The sequence below is a fragment of the Borostomias antarcticus genome (assembly GCF_949987555.1).
Source record: "Borostomias antarcticus genome assembly, chromosome: 12".
NCBI classification, from domain to species: Eukaryota; Metazoa; Chordata; class Actinopteri; order Stomiiformes; family Stomiidae; genus Borostomias; species Borostomias antarcticus.
Genome location: NC_140245.1, coordinates 6,703,187 through 6,717,138, shown reverse-complemented (window position 1 = coordinate 6,717,138; position 13,952 = coordinate 6,703,187). Strand labels below are relative to the sequence as shown.

At 42.5% G+C, this 13,952-nt stretch overlaps 2 protein-coding genes across 2 annotated transcripts; both read right to left on the bottom strand.

The window, feature by feature from the left end:
* Window positions 1-2,986: 2,986 nt before the first annotated feature.
* On the bottom strand, window positions 2,987-9,003 carry pip4p1a (phosphatidylinositol-4,5-bisphosphate 4-phosphatase 1a). Its single transcript, XM_084447473.1, has 7 exons — window positions 8,852-9,003; window positions 7,728-7,921; window positions 6,877-6,983; window positions 6,478-6,583; window positions 5,950-6,002; window positions 5,503-5,593; window positions 2,987-5,112 (listed from the first exon to the last, which is right to left on the bottom strand). The coding sequence occupies exons 1-7, from the start codon at window positions 8,967-8,969 to the stop codon at window positions 4,969-4,971; spliced, it is 813 nt and encodes a 270-aa protein (XP_084303599.1). The 5' UTR covers window positions 8,970-9,003; the 3' UTR covers window positions 2,987-4,968.
* A 2,322-nt stretch (window positions 9,004-11,325) lies between these two features.
* dnaaf6 (dynein axonemal assembly factor 6) lies at window positions 11,326-12,938 on the bottom strand (the record flags this gene model as incomplete). Its single annotated transcript, XM_084447250.1, has 6 exons — window positions 11,326-11,458; window positions 11,702-11,787; window positions 11,875-11,971; window positions 12,497-12,602; window positions 12,680-12,752; window positions 12,855-12,938. 6 exons carry the CDS (start codon window positions 12,936-12,938, stop codon window positions 11,326-11,328), a joined length of 579 nt encoding a protein of 192 aa, XP_084303376.1.
* Window positions 12,939-13,952: the final 1,014 nt, after the last annotated feature.

The following is a 13,952-nucleotide window of genomic DNA, read 5'->3' as shown; positions in this document are numbered from 1 at the left end:
TCATACTAAATCCAATATCGTCCAATATCAATAAAATGCTCTCTCCAGTGTTGTTGACAAATGTGTGTCACTTTTACAGACATTTCAAATAATGTTGAGACATTACTAAAGAAGGATTTATGAGTCAAAATGTATGTCATGTCGAAGAACCTGTGTGTTATTATAACAATTATTGAACATACAGGTTATTTGAATCAGAAACAAACTTATTGAAAAAGTTGTATCATCCTGTAGCCTGTAGGCCTTTCATCTTCACAGCAAAGCAAAGATTGATTGAATTACCATTGATATCCCACAATGATGTGAAAAGTAATGACAACAAAATAAAAACTTGAAAAATGGATTCATTAAAAAAGAACACACCACATTTGGTAAAATTCTACAAATATAAAGCATTTCTAACAAGATTCAATAAAAACACAAAACAATTCATAATGCCGCATCCCTTTTGGAGTTAAAGTGAGGATGGTTTTGAATTTCTTCACTCAGGATTTTCTCAACTACAAAGCGAAAATGTAATTGTTACCTCTGTAGCCGTGCTGCAGAAATGTAACTGAAGCTTCTTCAGATATGGCGCAATAATCAGTTTATCTATCAGTCCCCTTGGAGTCTGGTAAGGTTGAGGCACAGCTTGTTACAATCAAGCTTAAACTCCCATCCTCAATCTCTCTGCCTGTCTGTCTCTCTCTCACTCTCTCTCTCTCTCTCTCTCTCTCTCTCTCACACACACACACACACACACACACACACACACACACACACACACACACACACACACACACACACACACACACACACACACACACTCTCTCTCTCCACCTCCCAGCTTATTTTCACTATCTCAAGATCCAGAACTGGGACTCAATTTGATTGCCAATGAGGCTATATTTGGATGCTTCCAAATGTTATTCAACGCACAACACAAAAAAGATTGTGTATATTTCCAATGAGGGTACGAAAGATAAATGGGACTATAGGGGGTTCTGTGACAAAAACTGGGAAAATGGTGAGTTGGAAAAAGAAAGGAGAAGACAGAAGATAGCACCATTTAGGACATCATTGAAAGTAAGACAACTTGGTTTGCACACCATAGCACAACTTGACACCTCAATGGATGCCCATACTTATATAGAATATTGGCTCAAGGTGAACAAGTCAGCCTTGAGCTGTCATGAATAATGCTGGTATCCGGGAGATACACAGTCACCAGCTAAATTGAGGGCTGTAAAAATGATAGCGGTGACAAACACATTTACAGCAACACCTCCAGTAGATCAAGTTCAATTCATTCTCATCTCAGAGCACATTCAGGCCACTGCTCAGCTGGAAGAGAATGGGACACGACCGGTCTATACTTGTCTCTCTCTCTCCCTCTCTCTCTCTCTCTCTCTCTCTCCCTCCCTCCTTCTCTTTCACTCTCGCCCACTCTCTGTCTCCTCAGAAGTGATAGCTGACACCGGAGGCTTTTAATTCCAGTGTAAATACAAATACTCTTCCAGACAGCCATCAATTATGCATGCTGCTAATTGAGTTGAATGTTGTGCTTTTAGCAGCTCAGAGACCCTGGGTCACATGCAGATGACACACACACACACACACACACAGACACAAGTGACATGCACAGGCATGGGCACCGATGAGAGACACAAGATATTGATGTTGAAAAGAACAAAATGTGAAGTTTATTCACCGTGACCTTGTGTAGTATTGGGCCAATGATTGCCAGTCAGACTGAGAACAAAAAACACACACAAACCTCTGAGCTTCCTCTCCTTCTGCTATGACATTATCTTCACTGTGACAAAAAAGTGTTGCTGTATTCTGTGTGTGTGTGTGTGTGTGTGTGTGCGTGTGTGTGTGTGTGTGTGAGTGTGTGTGTGTGTTGGGGGGGATAAATCTGGATTAGGACTTCTAAAAGGACTGTTTGTTTTACTGACCGCCTACAAGCTTAATCTGTCTTCTTAGCCGTCCCTCAATCTCTTTCCCCTTCTCTCCATCCTCTCTGCCCACCCCCTCATCCTCTCTCTCTGTCCCCTCATCCTCTCTGCCCACCCCCTCATCCTCTCTCTCTGTCCCCTCGTCCTCTTTCCCTCATCACCCCTCCTTCACCTTGTTTTTCGACACAAGCAGGGAAAGCTACAAACACAAGTAAGGGTGTATGATGGTGATGGACGTCAATATGCACAACACAGGATAATGTCAAGAATCTGAGTGTTTGTGTGCTTGTGACTGTATGTGTGCGTGACAAGGACAACAATGAGTTTGACAAGATGATGGTATTGTGTCAGATGAGGGTCATGCTCCAGGTCTTAAGGGTCAAATCCTGTTATATGTAAGAGGGATGAAGGATTTGTGTATTTTTTCAAGGCCTAGTATTCAATTACATCATTGAGTCTAATAGGAACTCAGTGTGTGTGTGTGTCTGTGTGTGTGTTAACAGGACCGGATTACTGCCCAGCTATATTTCGCAAAGGGGCTAGCAGGCTATCGCTAATGCCCTCAGAGCTAAAGCCACTTAAACCCAGAAGGTTACAGGACCAGTTGTCTTTCCTCGGATGGTTTCCTCCGACTCCTCCCTCATTCTTTCCCACTCTGGGGAGCTGCGGTTTCTGAAAGGTTTCTCAATAATCCTAGTTACATCTCTTTGTGTCGAGGGGAAAAAAAATATCCGCATGGAACTAGAGATAAGAGCCCGAAAGGAGCCAAGTAGTGTGTGTGTGTGTGTTTGTAGGTCGTTATGGAAAAAATAGGAATAATACAAATAAAACATGTATTTGTTTGTAATCAACAGACAAACTGCATGTTCACATTATCATACATCATGTCTTTATTTGAGTGTAAACAAACTCTGTTCAGAGCATCAGCCAGTTTTTTATTTTTTTATTACTGGCATTAACATGATCAATATTATACAGTCATGAATAAAACATGATCATCATTATAATAAATAGCATATTTCAAAATAACTATCACAGTCTGCTACCTCAGTTCTGTCAAGCAGGCCAATCCTTTCAACAATATATGTTGAGTATGTCTTTCTGTGTGTGTGTGTGTAATATTGTCATTACTGTGGAATGTGATTTGTGGTAGAAATATGCTCAAATAAGTGTGTGCATGTAAGGTTAAGAATTGGACAATCTCTCATCCAAAGGCTTGATGGGTTAGTAATAATCAATCAATCATTAAACTAGCAGGTGAAGGGTTAAAAAAATAATCCATTTAACATAAACAAATAAAAGTTATCCAGGAACCCCATAGTGTTATGCACCACAGTGCAACATATCTGCTTAGTTATAGATCTTAAACAGACAACAAATATATTTACAATCAAACATAAAAACATTGTACAAAAAACTATTACCACATTTGGAACCACAGACAAGTGAATGTTAATCCGTTAGATTGTTTGAATATGCATGTACTGTGTAGGCATTCACTTCAATTACTTTTTCCACTGACATTGACTACGCTCACAAAGCGCCATCTTTGTTCTTTCTTTGTTTCTTTTGCTAGTTTGAAATGACGCTCCTCCCCTCAAAGAAGGAAAGTGGCTTCCATTAATGGAATATCACAGTCAGATTTGTTATGGCCCTACATCTTAAGGGAAGTAAAGCCAAATTAGAACGCTAGTTATCTACTGACGGCTATCGGTTAAGTTTGAGGATGTAAACAGAAGGCCTAGGGCGAGAGATAGGCAGGTTTACGAATGGTTAGTCTCAACGCCAGACCCATGAGAGTTCTTTCGCTGATACACTACGTAAGCTACGTTACTGCATGCTGCAAGTCTCTCTATGGATCTGGGACACTTCATGCAAAAATCTGATGCTCAAATCCTGGCAATTCATTGGTTTCGCAGGAATCCCCGCGACACCAATCAGTAAAGACTTTCGCGATCAGGCGTTCCCACCTCCCATAGATATGCCCCGCCCATCTAACCTGGGCTAGCATCTCTCATTTGCTGCTATGACCTGTCACTCTTTCAATTTTGAACCGTCGATACGTGCTCAGAATACCAGCTTGTGCGGCGAAGTGGCACAGACTCTATTATGTAGCAGCGATTCAATGTAATATTTGAGTCTGGAGAGAGACTAACAAGTGTTAAATATTAAGGTTCAGTTCAGAAAAGGGTAAGGAAAATGAAAAAGTTGCGCTTTTGCTGGGAATAGAACTCAGGGCGCCCAAAACCAAAGGCAAATCTTTTATATTCTCACTGATCCTCCCCAACCAGAACCCTTCTGAATGAAAGTCTCAAAATGTTTTGGTATGTTTGAGTATAAAGTGATAATGAGAAGGTGTGTGCGTGGCGTGTGTGTAAATGAGACTGAATATTTCTCTCCCAACTCTTTTTTAAGGCTTCCAAGCTGCTTTGGATCAAAGACAGTCCTGCAGATATGCAGCACAAACATCAACTTAAAAACATCCGACTCGCTTCACTCTGATGATGCCCTGTTTGAGGTTCAAAGGGGATACACCTTACACAGGCCAGTTTAAGCGTTATCTGACTTCATTTCATCATGCTCAAAATAATTTGTGGTACCAAAATGCCCAGATTAAAGCAATTTTCAATCAGGATTAGGGAGCTGTCTCATCTGAAATGAGGCCAATGTCATCAGACTTTCAAACAAGCCATGCCCTTATATGGGTTGCCCGTGGAGCGACATTTAAAACTAGGGGAAAAGCGAATTAAAAATGTTTAAATGAACTGCAACTCCTACTGGCCACAGTTACATATACACACATCATTATTAGTAATGTAACTGTCAAGCTACCACCATTTTGGCAGCATATATCAATCTCCATCCAGATTGGAAAAAACATTGAACAATGACTAAAAGCGGAGATGGGAAGGAGGGGAACTTCTTTCTAGGGGTTTAATTTTCAATTAAATAAATATGTTTTTTTTTCCCGTTTTCTTAAAAGCCATATTTCCTCCCATTCATCTGGGGTCCTGTGTGTGTGTGTGTTTGTCTATGTGAAGTTCTGCAGGGGCTCGCTGACACGCATGCAGGCCCAGTAGAAGGCCCGGCCCAGGGTGAGCAGGACCAGCAGGATCAGGAAGGCCCAGGAGGCGTAGATCCCCTTGTAGTCCTGGGCCTTGATCCATGTGCCGGCCTAGAGGGGGAGAGAGAGTGAAGGCACATGTTAGGGAACATGGTAACAGTGTACCGCCATGGGTAGTGTGTTGCACTTCCAGAGTGCACACCTTGTTTATTCAGTAGCTTGGTACTAGTGTAAGCTGTTTGAGGGAGTCACAAACAAAATGTGTATCCCAAGAAGTATAGAAAATAACTAAATCTTGAGGAGGTACACAAAACGCTCCTTGAAGTAGTTGACGGAGGTATACAAAACGCTCTTTGAAGTAGTTGACGTTCGTGTGCAGATTTCTGACCATTGCAACTTTCTTACACCAGTCAGTCTTCCAAGTCCAGTCACTGTCTTCTTTAGTCCAGTCAGCACAACAGTGAAAATGGCGGTTCAGTTTTCAGTATGAAGCTTCCTTACCATCAGCCCTGCAGTGGAGATGCCGAAGAGCAGGCATAGTAGAAAACACCACAAGCTCCGCCTCCGGGGGTACCTTTGACCAATCGAGGAGCTGGGGGGTCAAACGGGAGGAGGGAGCAAGTTGTTATTTAACAGCCACAGGCTGAGCAGAGATGCTGGCTGTTGCATGCGAGTTAAGGAGCTTATCATGAAGACTACTGCAGGGGCACAGAGCTCACGGTGTAGGAATCTGACACTGAGCATAGTTCAAAGGAATACCTACGGCTCTCCAACATAAATACCGACGGTAGAAAAGAGCCTTGTTACATGATTTGATTTTAAACAAGCAGAACCCATTTCCATGGTCTCAGTAACAGTATATTGACAGTAAGGCTACCGAGACAGAGAGACAGAGACAGAGGGATGGACAGTATGAGCCGGAAGATGCACGGGACAAAAGACACTCACACTTTCCTGCAGTGAGGGCATCTGGCGAGCGTCCGGTCAGTAAATTCTGTCCACTGAAACATTGGAAAGAACGTTCAGAAAACGCCACCCTGATGATGATGGAACACTTAGGGGAAATGTGATATCAGTTCATCAGGCTGATCATAACCAGACTAAAATAGCCCTGCTGCCAGACTAAGCAATATCCCAACACGATTAAAATCCACTATAGCTTCACGGTAGCCTAGCTACCCCAGGTGAATTAAAAGCCTTGACAGGATAGATAAGTGTAAACCAAGCAGTTGTACGTGTACTGTGATAAATTAGAATATATCAGTTGATCTGGAGCTAGATTACGACACACAGAAATAGGCTGGAGCATTACATTTTAAGACAACAAAACAGTTGTGTACATTATACTGTGGGGGATGGTACAGTCATGTTTCATATGGCAATATTTAAGTCAGCAGGCCTGTATGTTTAGAGTAATAAAGAAAAGAAAAGAAAAACTCGCGTGGGGCAGTGTTCTTTGTGGGATGAGGGTCGTACCAGGAAAGTGTTGCTGCAATGTCCACAGGAGACCCTCGCTCCGGCAGGCTGGGGGTCCGGGCTGGCCGGACCGGGGTGAACTGGACCCAGGTTTATTATCCTCTTACTGAGGAGACACAAACACACACACATACGCGCGCACGCACACACACACACACACACACACCTTAGCTTACAAGGCCTTATTCCTTAGTTTACGACAAACTGTGCCACAGTGTAAGAAAACAATTGTGAATGATTGTCTCCTCTGCTTAAAATTCTAATCCCCCCCCTTATTTCTCTCTCCTTGTGGCCTTTCACATTCTCCCTTTCTACCCTTCTCTCTCTCTCGTCTTCATCTACCTCACATCGGCCTGCCTCTACCTCCTCCTCCTCCTCACTCTCCCGCTGGTCTCTCACCAGTACGGCCGGGGGCAGGCGATCCTCTGGGAGGTGACTTTGCAGATGAGCAGACAGTTGCAGGGGCAGCGGACGTATTTCTTCCCCGCCGGCGCGTTCTTTATGGGCTGCAGGGGGAGCCAGAGAGCAGCAGGGGGAGGACACACACAGTACATGAAAAGAGTGGAATGTGAGACGTTTTAAGTGTTAATGTCATCGGAATATCATGATCTATTTGATAAATACCCCGCATGTATTGGACTCTGAAGTGCTGTACGGTGCATTTCAAGAACAGTTTTGTGCCGTACAGTGTAACTGTCTTGAATAAGGCACACTCTGGCGAGGTTTATGAAACTGTTTTTGCTTTGATATTGTCATTTTTGGATCTATCTGCATGTACAGGTGGTATGTGGGGCTATATGGTTGTGACACATTTTCTTTATTTGTTGTCTAATATTTGACTATGTGAGCTGGGAAAAGCATTTCTTCATTGAGGACAATACAACTAATCTAATATCAATCAGGGTATTCTAATAATCAGTGTCCTCCACTTGCCTAAACAATTGTAATCAATGAATTCATCACTGTCACAAAAAAGGGGGTGTGGCGTTTCTTTCCATTATTAGCCATCAGTGGCTACTCCGGAGTAGGCCTAGCCACTCCTACAGCACGTGAGTGAGTTGTGTGTGATGCTACAATGCCGCTATGCTCCAACACTTGACTGTTTGTTGGCCAGACAATGGCAATAATGACACACAGCAGGTGTGTAACTACATTATGGTCAAAATACGGGCTGAATGTGTGTTACGCCAAATGTGCGTCGCTAGCTAGTAACAACACAGACGTGAGCGAGCGAGGTGCGCGGGACCCACCGTAGCCTCGTTACACACGCCGCACTTCACCACGTGCTGGTGGATCTTCCCCTCCACAGAGATCAGGCTCTGGCACACCCGGCAGCTGATGACGGGGGCGCTGCCGCTCTCGGGGGAGGTGAGGGGGGAATATGGAGGGGGGTCCTCCCCCAGGAGCACTGAGGGCTGGGTGGGGCTAGGGAACGGAGGGAAACCTGGGGGGACAGAAAGAGGAGAGAGAGAGAGAGAGATGTAACAACAATCTGTTTACAGTCACAAGAGTCAAAGTAACAGTCACAAGAGTTGTATTCAATGAACCACCAGTCTTAAAAGTGTGTTTTTAACCTCTTATATTAGGCTTAACAAGAAAATAAGATTAAGCCTCAAGTACAACTGAAAGGAATTTCTTTTCTTATTTTTAAGCTGCAGGAAGAGGCTTAGGCTACAGTGTGACGACCTGATCCATGGTAGTGGGAAAGCAGCATTTAGCTAGCCCAGGCCTGCTGTAGCTACTGTAAACAAGGAGGTATTAAGGTAGACTGAACATGATGCCACACTGCTGCTGTCATTTGGGAACACTATAGCTACCTCTCCTGATGCACTCTGCGCCGTCTTGGCCATACCAAGTGCCAATCAGATCAGGTGCTTTTAGGCAATGGGGTGGCTAGCTACTGCTAGCTAGATGTATCCTAGCGTACATTACTAACCTTAGCTGCTGCCGACTGCTAGCAGCTGAAACGTTTTACAGAGCCCGTGAGACTCCATCCACAGTGAGATACATCACGAAAGTGCTAACGTTAGCTAACCGGCTGCTGGCATCAGATCTAGCTAGCTAGCTATCAGTTAGCAGCAAGCTAGCAATCCCAAGATTTATCCCCCTTGGCTTGAGTTGAGCCTCCCCTGGTGCACAACACACAAGTGAATTATGGCCATAATATCATATCATGGTTGCTATAAGCTTCATTCGACAGCCAGACATCAATGCATGTTTTATATCCATCTAGCTAGATAACTAATGTTGGCTAGCTGCAAGACACAAAAGGCCAAATCTTTGTCAAATCTAGCTAGGTAGCTATAGCTAACATTAGCTTGTTGCTAAGTGGATGCAATATGAGGCTAGGGTGGAGAGCACTATGGATACTCACTTTGTGGTTTATTGGGCAAACCATAGGGAGGTGCGCCTGGAGACACTCCGCCGTTACCGCTGCCAAGAGCACCATCTCCCAGATCTGACAGTAACGGGGATCTCTCGCCGTCCGCCATACCGAGAGCAAGGCGTGGGGAACAGGACGGTAGGACCGTGCTATTCAACGATATGGAGTCCGCTGTGTATTGTGACGGAAACGCATGCGTTACAGGAGATCAGGAGATCACACCGTTCGATGCTGCGGTAACGTGTGCACGCCACGCCCACGCCCCCTCCCACACACACGCTCCCAAATTGGTTGTCAAATTATGAGTAACTTTTAATATAAAACAAAAAGTACGTTTTAAAGTGAGATAATAGAAGACGACAATTAAAATGTAAATAAGCGTCAGATTTCACCTTTGCACTAAAAAAGGTTCTCCAGCATCTCCTACTCAACTTTTACACCTTCTGTAGGATACTCTTTTAACTACTGTAGCCTATTTAACACGTTTTCCTCACGGATTTCAACAAAGGATTATAATATGATAAATCAAATTATAGCCCTGCAGTGTTTTGCCTTTCTTAAAGGGATGGGTTGGAGCTGGAAAAATGCAATGTCATAGGCTACAGTGATTTGGATGTAAGGCCTGATAGTCTTAAAGCTCCACTGCCACAGTAAAGCCTACAAATATACAAAATAGGGGGTGTTTAGAAGATACATTTGATGTCACAATTTTGCTCCCACTTCACAGGGTTAAAAGGGCCTACTCAGATTGAAATGAATGTTGTGATCTTAAATATTCTGAAAATTCCACTATCTCTATGATGATGATTATGACATCACAATGCTACCTGCATCCATTATGGCTTACCAACATTCCTTACATCATTCATCCTACTAAAACATGATAAACTTGAATGTGCTATTTTGCAGTGTAAACAAAGGTATTTAGTCAGAACTCAAAGTTGCTGTGATGACCAATCAGAATGAATGGCCCCGCTTGTTTACTGTATGTGCTGAAATCATGAATAGGTTGCTGCCAAGGGTCACGCTCAATTGCTAGATTGCACGAGACAGATACTAAACAGCAAACTAACAGCTGCTAAATTAAGGATGGATCGTCTGAGTACAGTACAGATGTGTTTTTTGAGTGTCGCCCTATGGGAGTTTCCCATGTAAAGCTTCCCCACCAGTCAAGTCAATGGGACCCAAAAACAGGGTTTTGATGAAAATTGTACAACCTAGAAATGTAATTTAGCAAAACATTTATTTTACTAGTCTACACTTAAATGGATCTTAACACTTAAATGGATCTTAACATGATTCAGGCATCTTGTCATTTTGAGTCATTTGCAGCTACTGTAGTGTGTGAAGTTTTATTCAGAAATATGTTGAAAAAGCCGAGTACAAAGCTATTGAAATTGTCAATTTGCATTGAGAGGCAATTAACTCTTAATATAGGGGGATGGCCCTACGAATTATATATTAATAATAAATTCTCGAAAGCTGCAGGAAAAATACATGAATAGGTAGCAAGAATAAACTTTAAAATGTTATTATACAGGCCTACATTAAATGCACAAGAGTTATTCAGGTTTAATTAAAACAATTTTACATGACAAGATAAAAAAAAAAAGTTAAAAAAAAGTGTGAACCTTATGCTTAAAGGACAATGCTCGTTTTTGACAACCTGGACCTTATTTATGACATATTATAAGACGTTTGACTCACCGAGATCACTTTGGTGTAGTTCGGAGGCCTGTAGAAGAAATGTAAAATCCAGCGCGAGCCAGTATATCCATGTAATGGCGGTGATCGGGGCAACGAGAATGCAGCTTCTAAAAATCTATTTTCTGCCGCAAAACGGTTGTTTTCATCAATCTGTCTGGATGAATCGCTAGTTGTGCTTACATAGAGCATAACTGTTGTGGTTTTCACATGCCATGATCTTTAGAAACGTCTTTCGAAACGAAATAGCTTCCTCACTTGCTCCAGCACTAATGCGCACAGCGCGCAATCGTTGCTCCAGCACGCTGTGCGCATGCGTGCTGGAGCAAGTGAGGAAGCTATTTCGTGTCTAACGACGTTTCTAAAGATCATATTACAGAGGCATGGGAAATACCACAACAGGCCTATGCTCTGTATGTAAGCACAACTAGCGATTCATCCAGACAGATTGATGAAAACAACCGTTTTGCGGCAGAAAATAGATTTTTAGAAGCTGCATTCTCGTTGCCCCGATCACTGCCATTACATGGATATACTGGCTCGCGCTGGATTTTACATTTCTTCTACAGGCCTCCGAACTACGCCAAAGTGATCTCGGTGAGTCAAACGTCTTATAATATGTCGTAAATAAGGTCCAGGTTGTCAAAAACGAGCATTGTCCTTTAAGACCTGTGAAAGAACAGATCACAGTGGCTCTTGCAGTTAACATACCGTACCTCACCTCTAAAGGGCAGGTATAGAAGGTAAAGGCAGGATTCTCTCTATCTCTGCTGGTTGATACAGTCCATGAGGCGGTTCATGAGGAGGGTGACCTCAAGCTCCTCTCGTTCGCTGAAGAACTCGGCCTTTCCCTCCTGGCTGTGGACGGGGTGAGGTAGATGTAGACCTAGTTTACTGTAAGGAAGGTGGGAAGGGTTTGATGGGTTGAATAGAACACAAGAGAAAGAGAGAGAGAAAGAACAAGCTGGAGTGTTTTTGTCAATGGTGACCGCGGCCTTTACACAAAACAATTCATAAAGAAGAAAAAAACAGTTAACAGAGTTAAGTAGAGACGGTAGAGAGAGTCGGTGGTTCAGCACAGAGTGATGGAACTGTGGGCAGATGGTTGGATGACAGAAAATGTTAAAGGGATCTTACTATTTTGGTGTTCGCAGATCGAGAAATTTCTCCTTCACCTCAAGGACGACATCTGTTGCTTTGGTGTCGGGCAGCCTTATTTTCACCTGATGGGCAATCATTCTGGACTTTATTTAGGTGGTTGATATGATAATACAGCAAATGTGATCAGTGTATTATGTCTGTCTGGTTACCAGCATGCCCTCGCAGCACATGGAGGAGGGGTCCTTTCTGCTCATCCCCAGAAATAGGTCCTCTGTCCCCACATTCTGCTTCAGTATTATTTCATACCTGCGCCATACACACACACACACACACGCACAGCGTTTGGTTGAGCCTTTAAATTTGAAATTTCTCATCTTCATTCACATGACCCCTGCAGATCAGTTTTGCTCAGAGCAGTCCACTGTTTTCCAGAGGAGGATGCGACGCATCTACTTTGATGGCTTGTTCTTGTGTTTAGACTAAGTTTGAGTTCAAATCAAATTATTTAAACTTAAATCCCTCCCTGGAATATATGGGGTGATGCTGCACAGGGAATCTGCCTGGATCCAGAGGAATTAGTTATTTAACAGACTATCCCTCTGTCAATTTTAGAAGCATTTTTGATTGGCTGTCAATATGGCTGTCCTAAAATCACTCAAAGTTAACCTAAACCCAGACAAAATGCAATATTTTGTATAGTTCTCTCATTTTTATATAGTAGTTTATCGCTGGATTACATTCATTCAAATTACATGTAACAATTTTTATAGTCCAGAATCAGAATCATTACCGTGTGGACGACCCAGAATGATTGAGACCATAATTACTTACTCAGGCTGAGGACGTGGATCAGTCAGGTCATCATACTGTCCCCCCTCTGACACCTCATCCTCACTCCAGATGTCCTTGCTATTCTTCTGAGAATACGCCGATGTTGCTAAATGAATACAGACTGTTAGTGAAGAGACCTAAACCAGTCAGACTTACTCAGCACCTGAAAGTCATATGCCTTACCTTCTGTGGTGGCCTTGGATAAGTGAGAGGGTCCAATGTGTCCAGGGCCCATGTTGGCAATGGACTTCACATTCTGTTGGATAAAATAGTAATATTACACCCTGACCCACCACTACATGATCTGCTAGGACAAAGACTGATAAGAAGGCAATGTATTTTTCACAATAAAGCTTACTTTGCAATCATCTTCATCGTCATCGTCCTGTGTTCTTAGCAAGGCAGAGAGCGCCTGCAAGTTCTGAAACGACGACACATCCATTTTCAGGACAAGAACGAATCGCTGACACTCCTGCTTCTTCTAACAGAGAAAAGTGTACAAAGCGAAGCAGGAGCACATTATATAACTCGCTACTTAAATCTGTAGTATAGTTGAAACTGTATTTAAACAAAACAGTAACTAAAGAAGTGGTTGATTTTCCAGCCACATGTCCCCGGGCAATGTTTTGTTGCCGTTTCCCGGGAAACACTCACCTTTTCGGGTACCATAGAAACCAATTCGTTTGTCTCACGTGACCTACAACGATCGATCGAAAATACTGCTGATGATCATACGCAGGTATTAACATTGTGATGTCATAATAACCATAGTACCTGGTGAACAGGAAACCAAATTATATATTTTTTTACGTTGTAAAAAAAACTTTTCTAAGATTAGATTAAGATCTAAGTATAGTACATATGTCATTTAATAGGCCAGGTCATACTACATTTAATAGGTCATATTTGGGTTATTTTCTGATAATCAAATGTATGAATTAAAATGTTAATCATATTTTTGTATTAATACATTGCAATGATTTGATGATGGAACACTGAATCCTATAGAATAAACATAAATACTGTATCTTTCTAGCTATTTTCTTTTTATTCTATTGTGGAACACTGAATCCTATAGAATTAGCACACATACTGTATCTTTCAAACTATTTTCTTCTTATTCTGCTTATGTTTGGGAAACAATGGACTATTGGTCTCGAGTCTCAATCCGGGTCTTCTTCTTGTGTTCAAATGGATCTTGGTCTTGTCACGGTCTTGTCTGGGTCTCCCAAGGTTTGGTTCTTGGTCTCCAGAGTTCCAGTCTTGACACCATCTCTGCGATTGTCTCGACAATGAAATGAGGAACCTTGAATATTGCTTCACCATTACAAGTATAGCTCACTGGAGAATACTGTTTATCTCTGTGGTCATCCAATGTTTCAGTCTGTCACGATAAAGGTCAAATATGCTACAAATGCATAGCTGAACACCACCCCAGTTTAGGTGAGCACAGTAC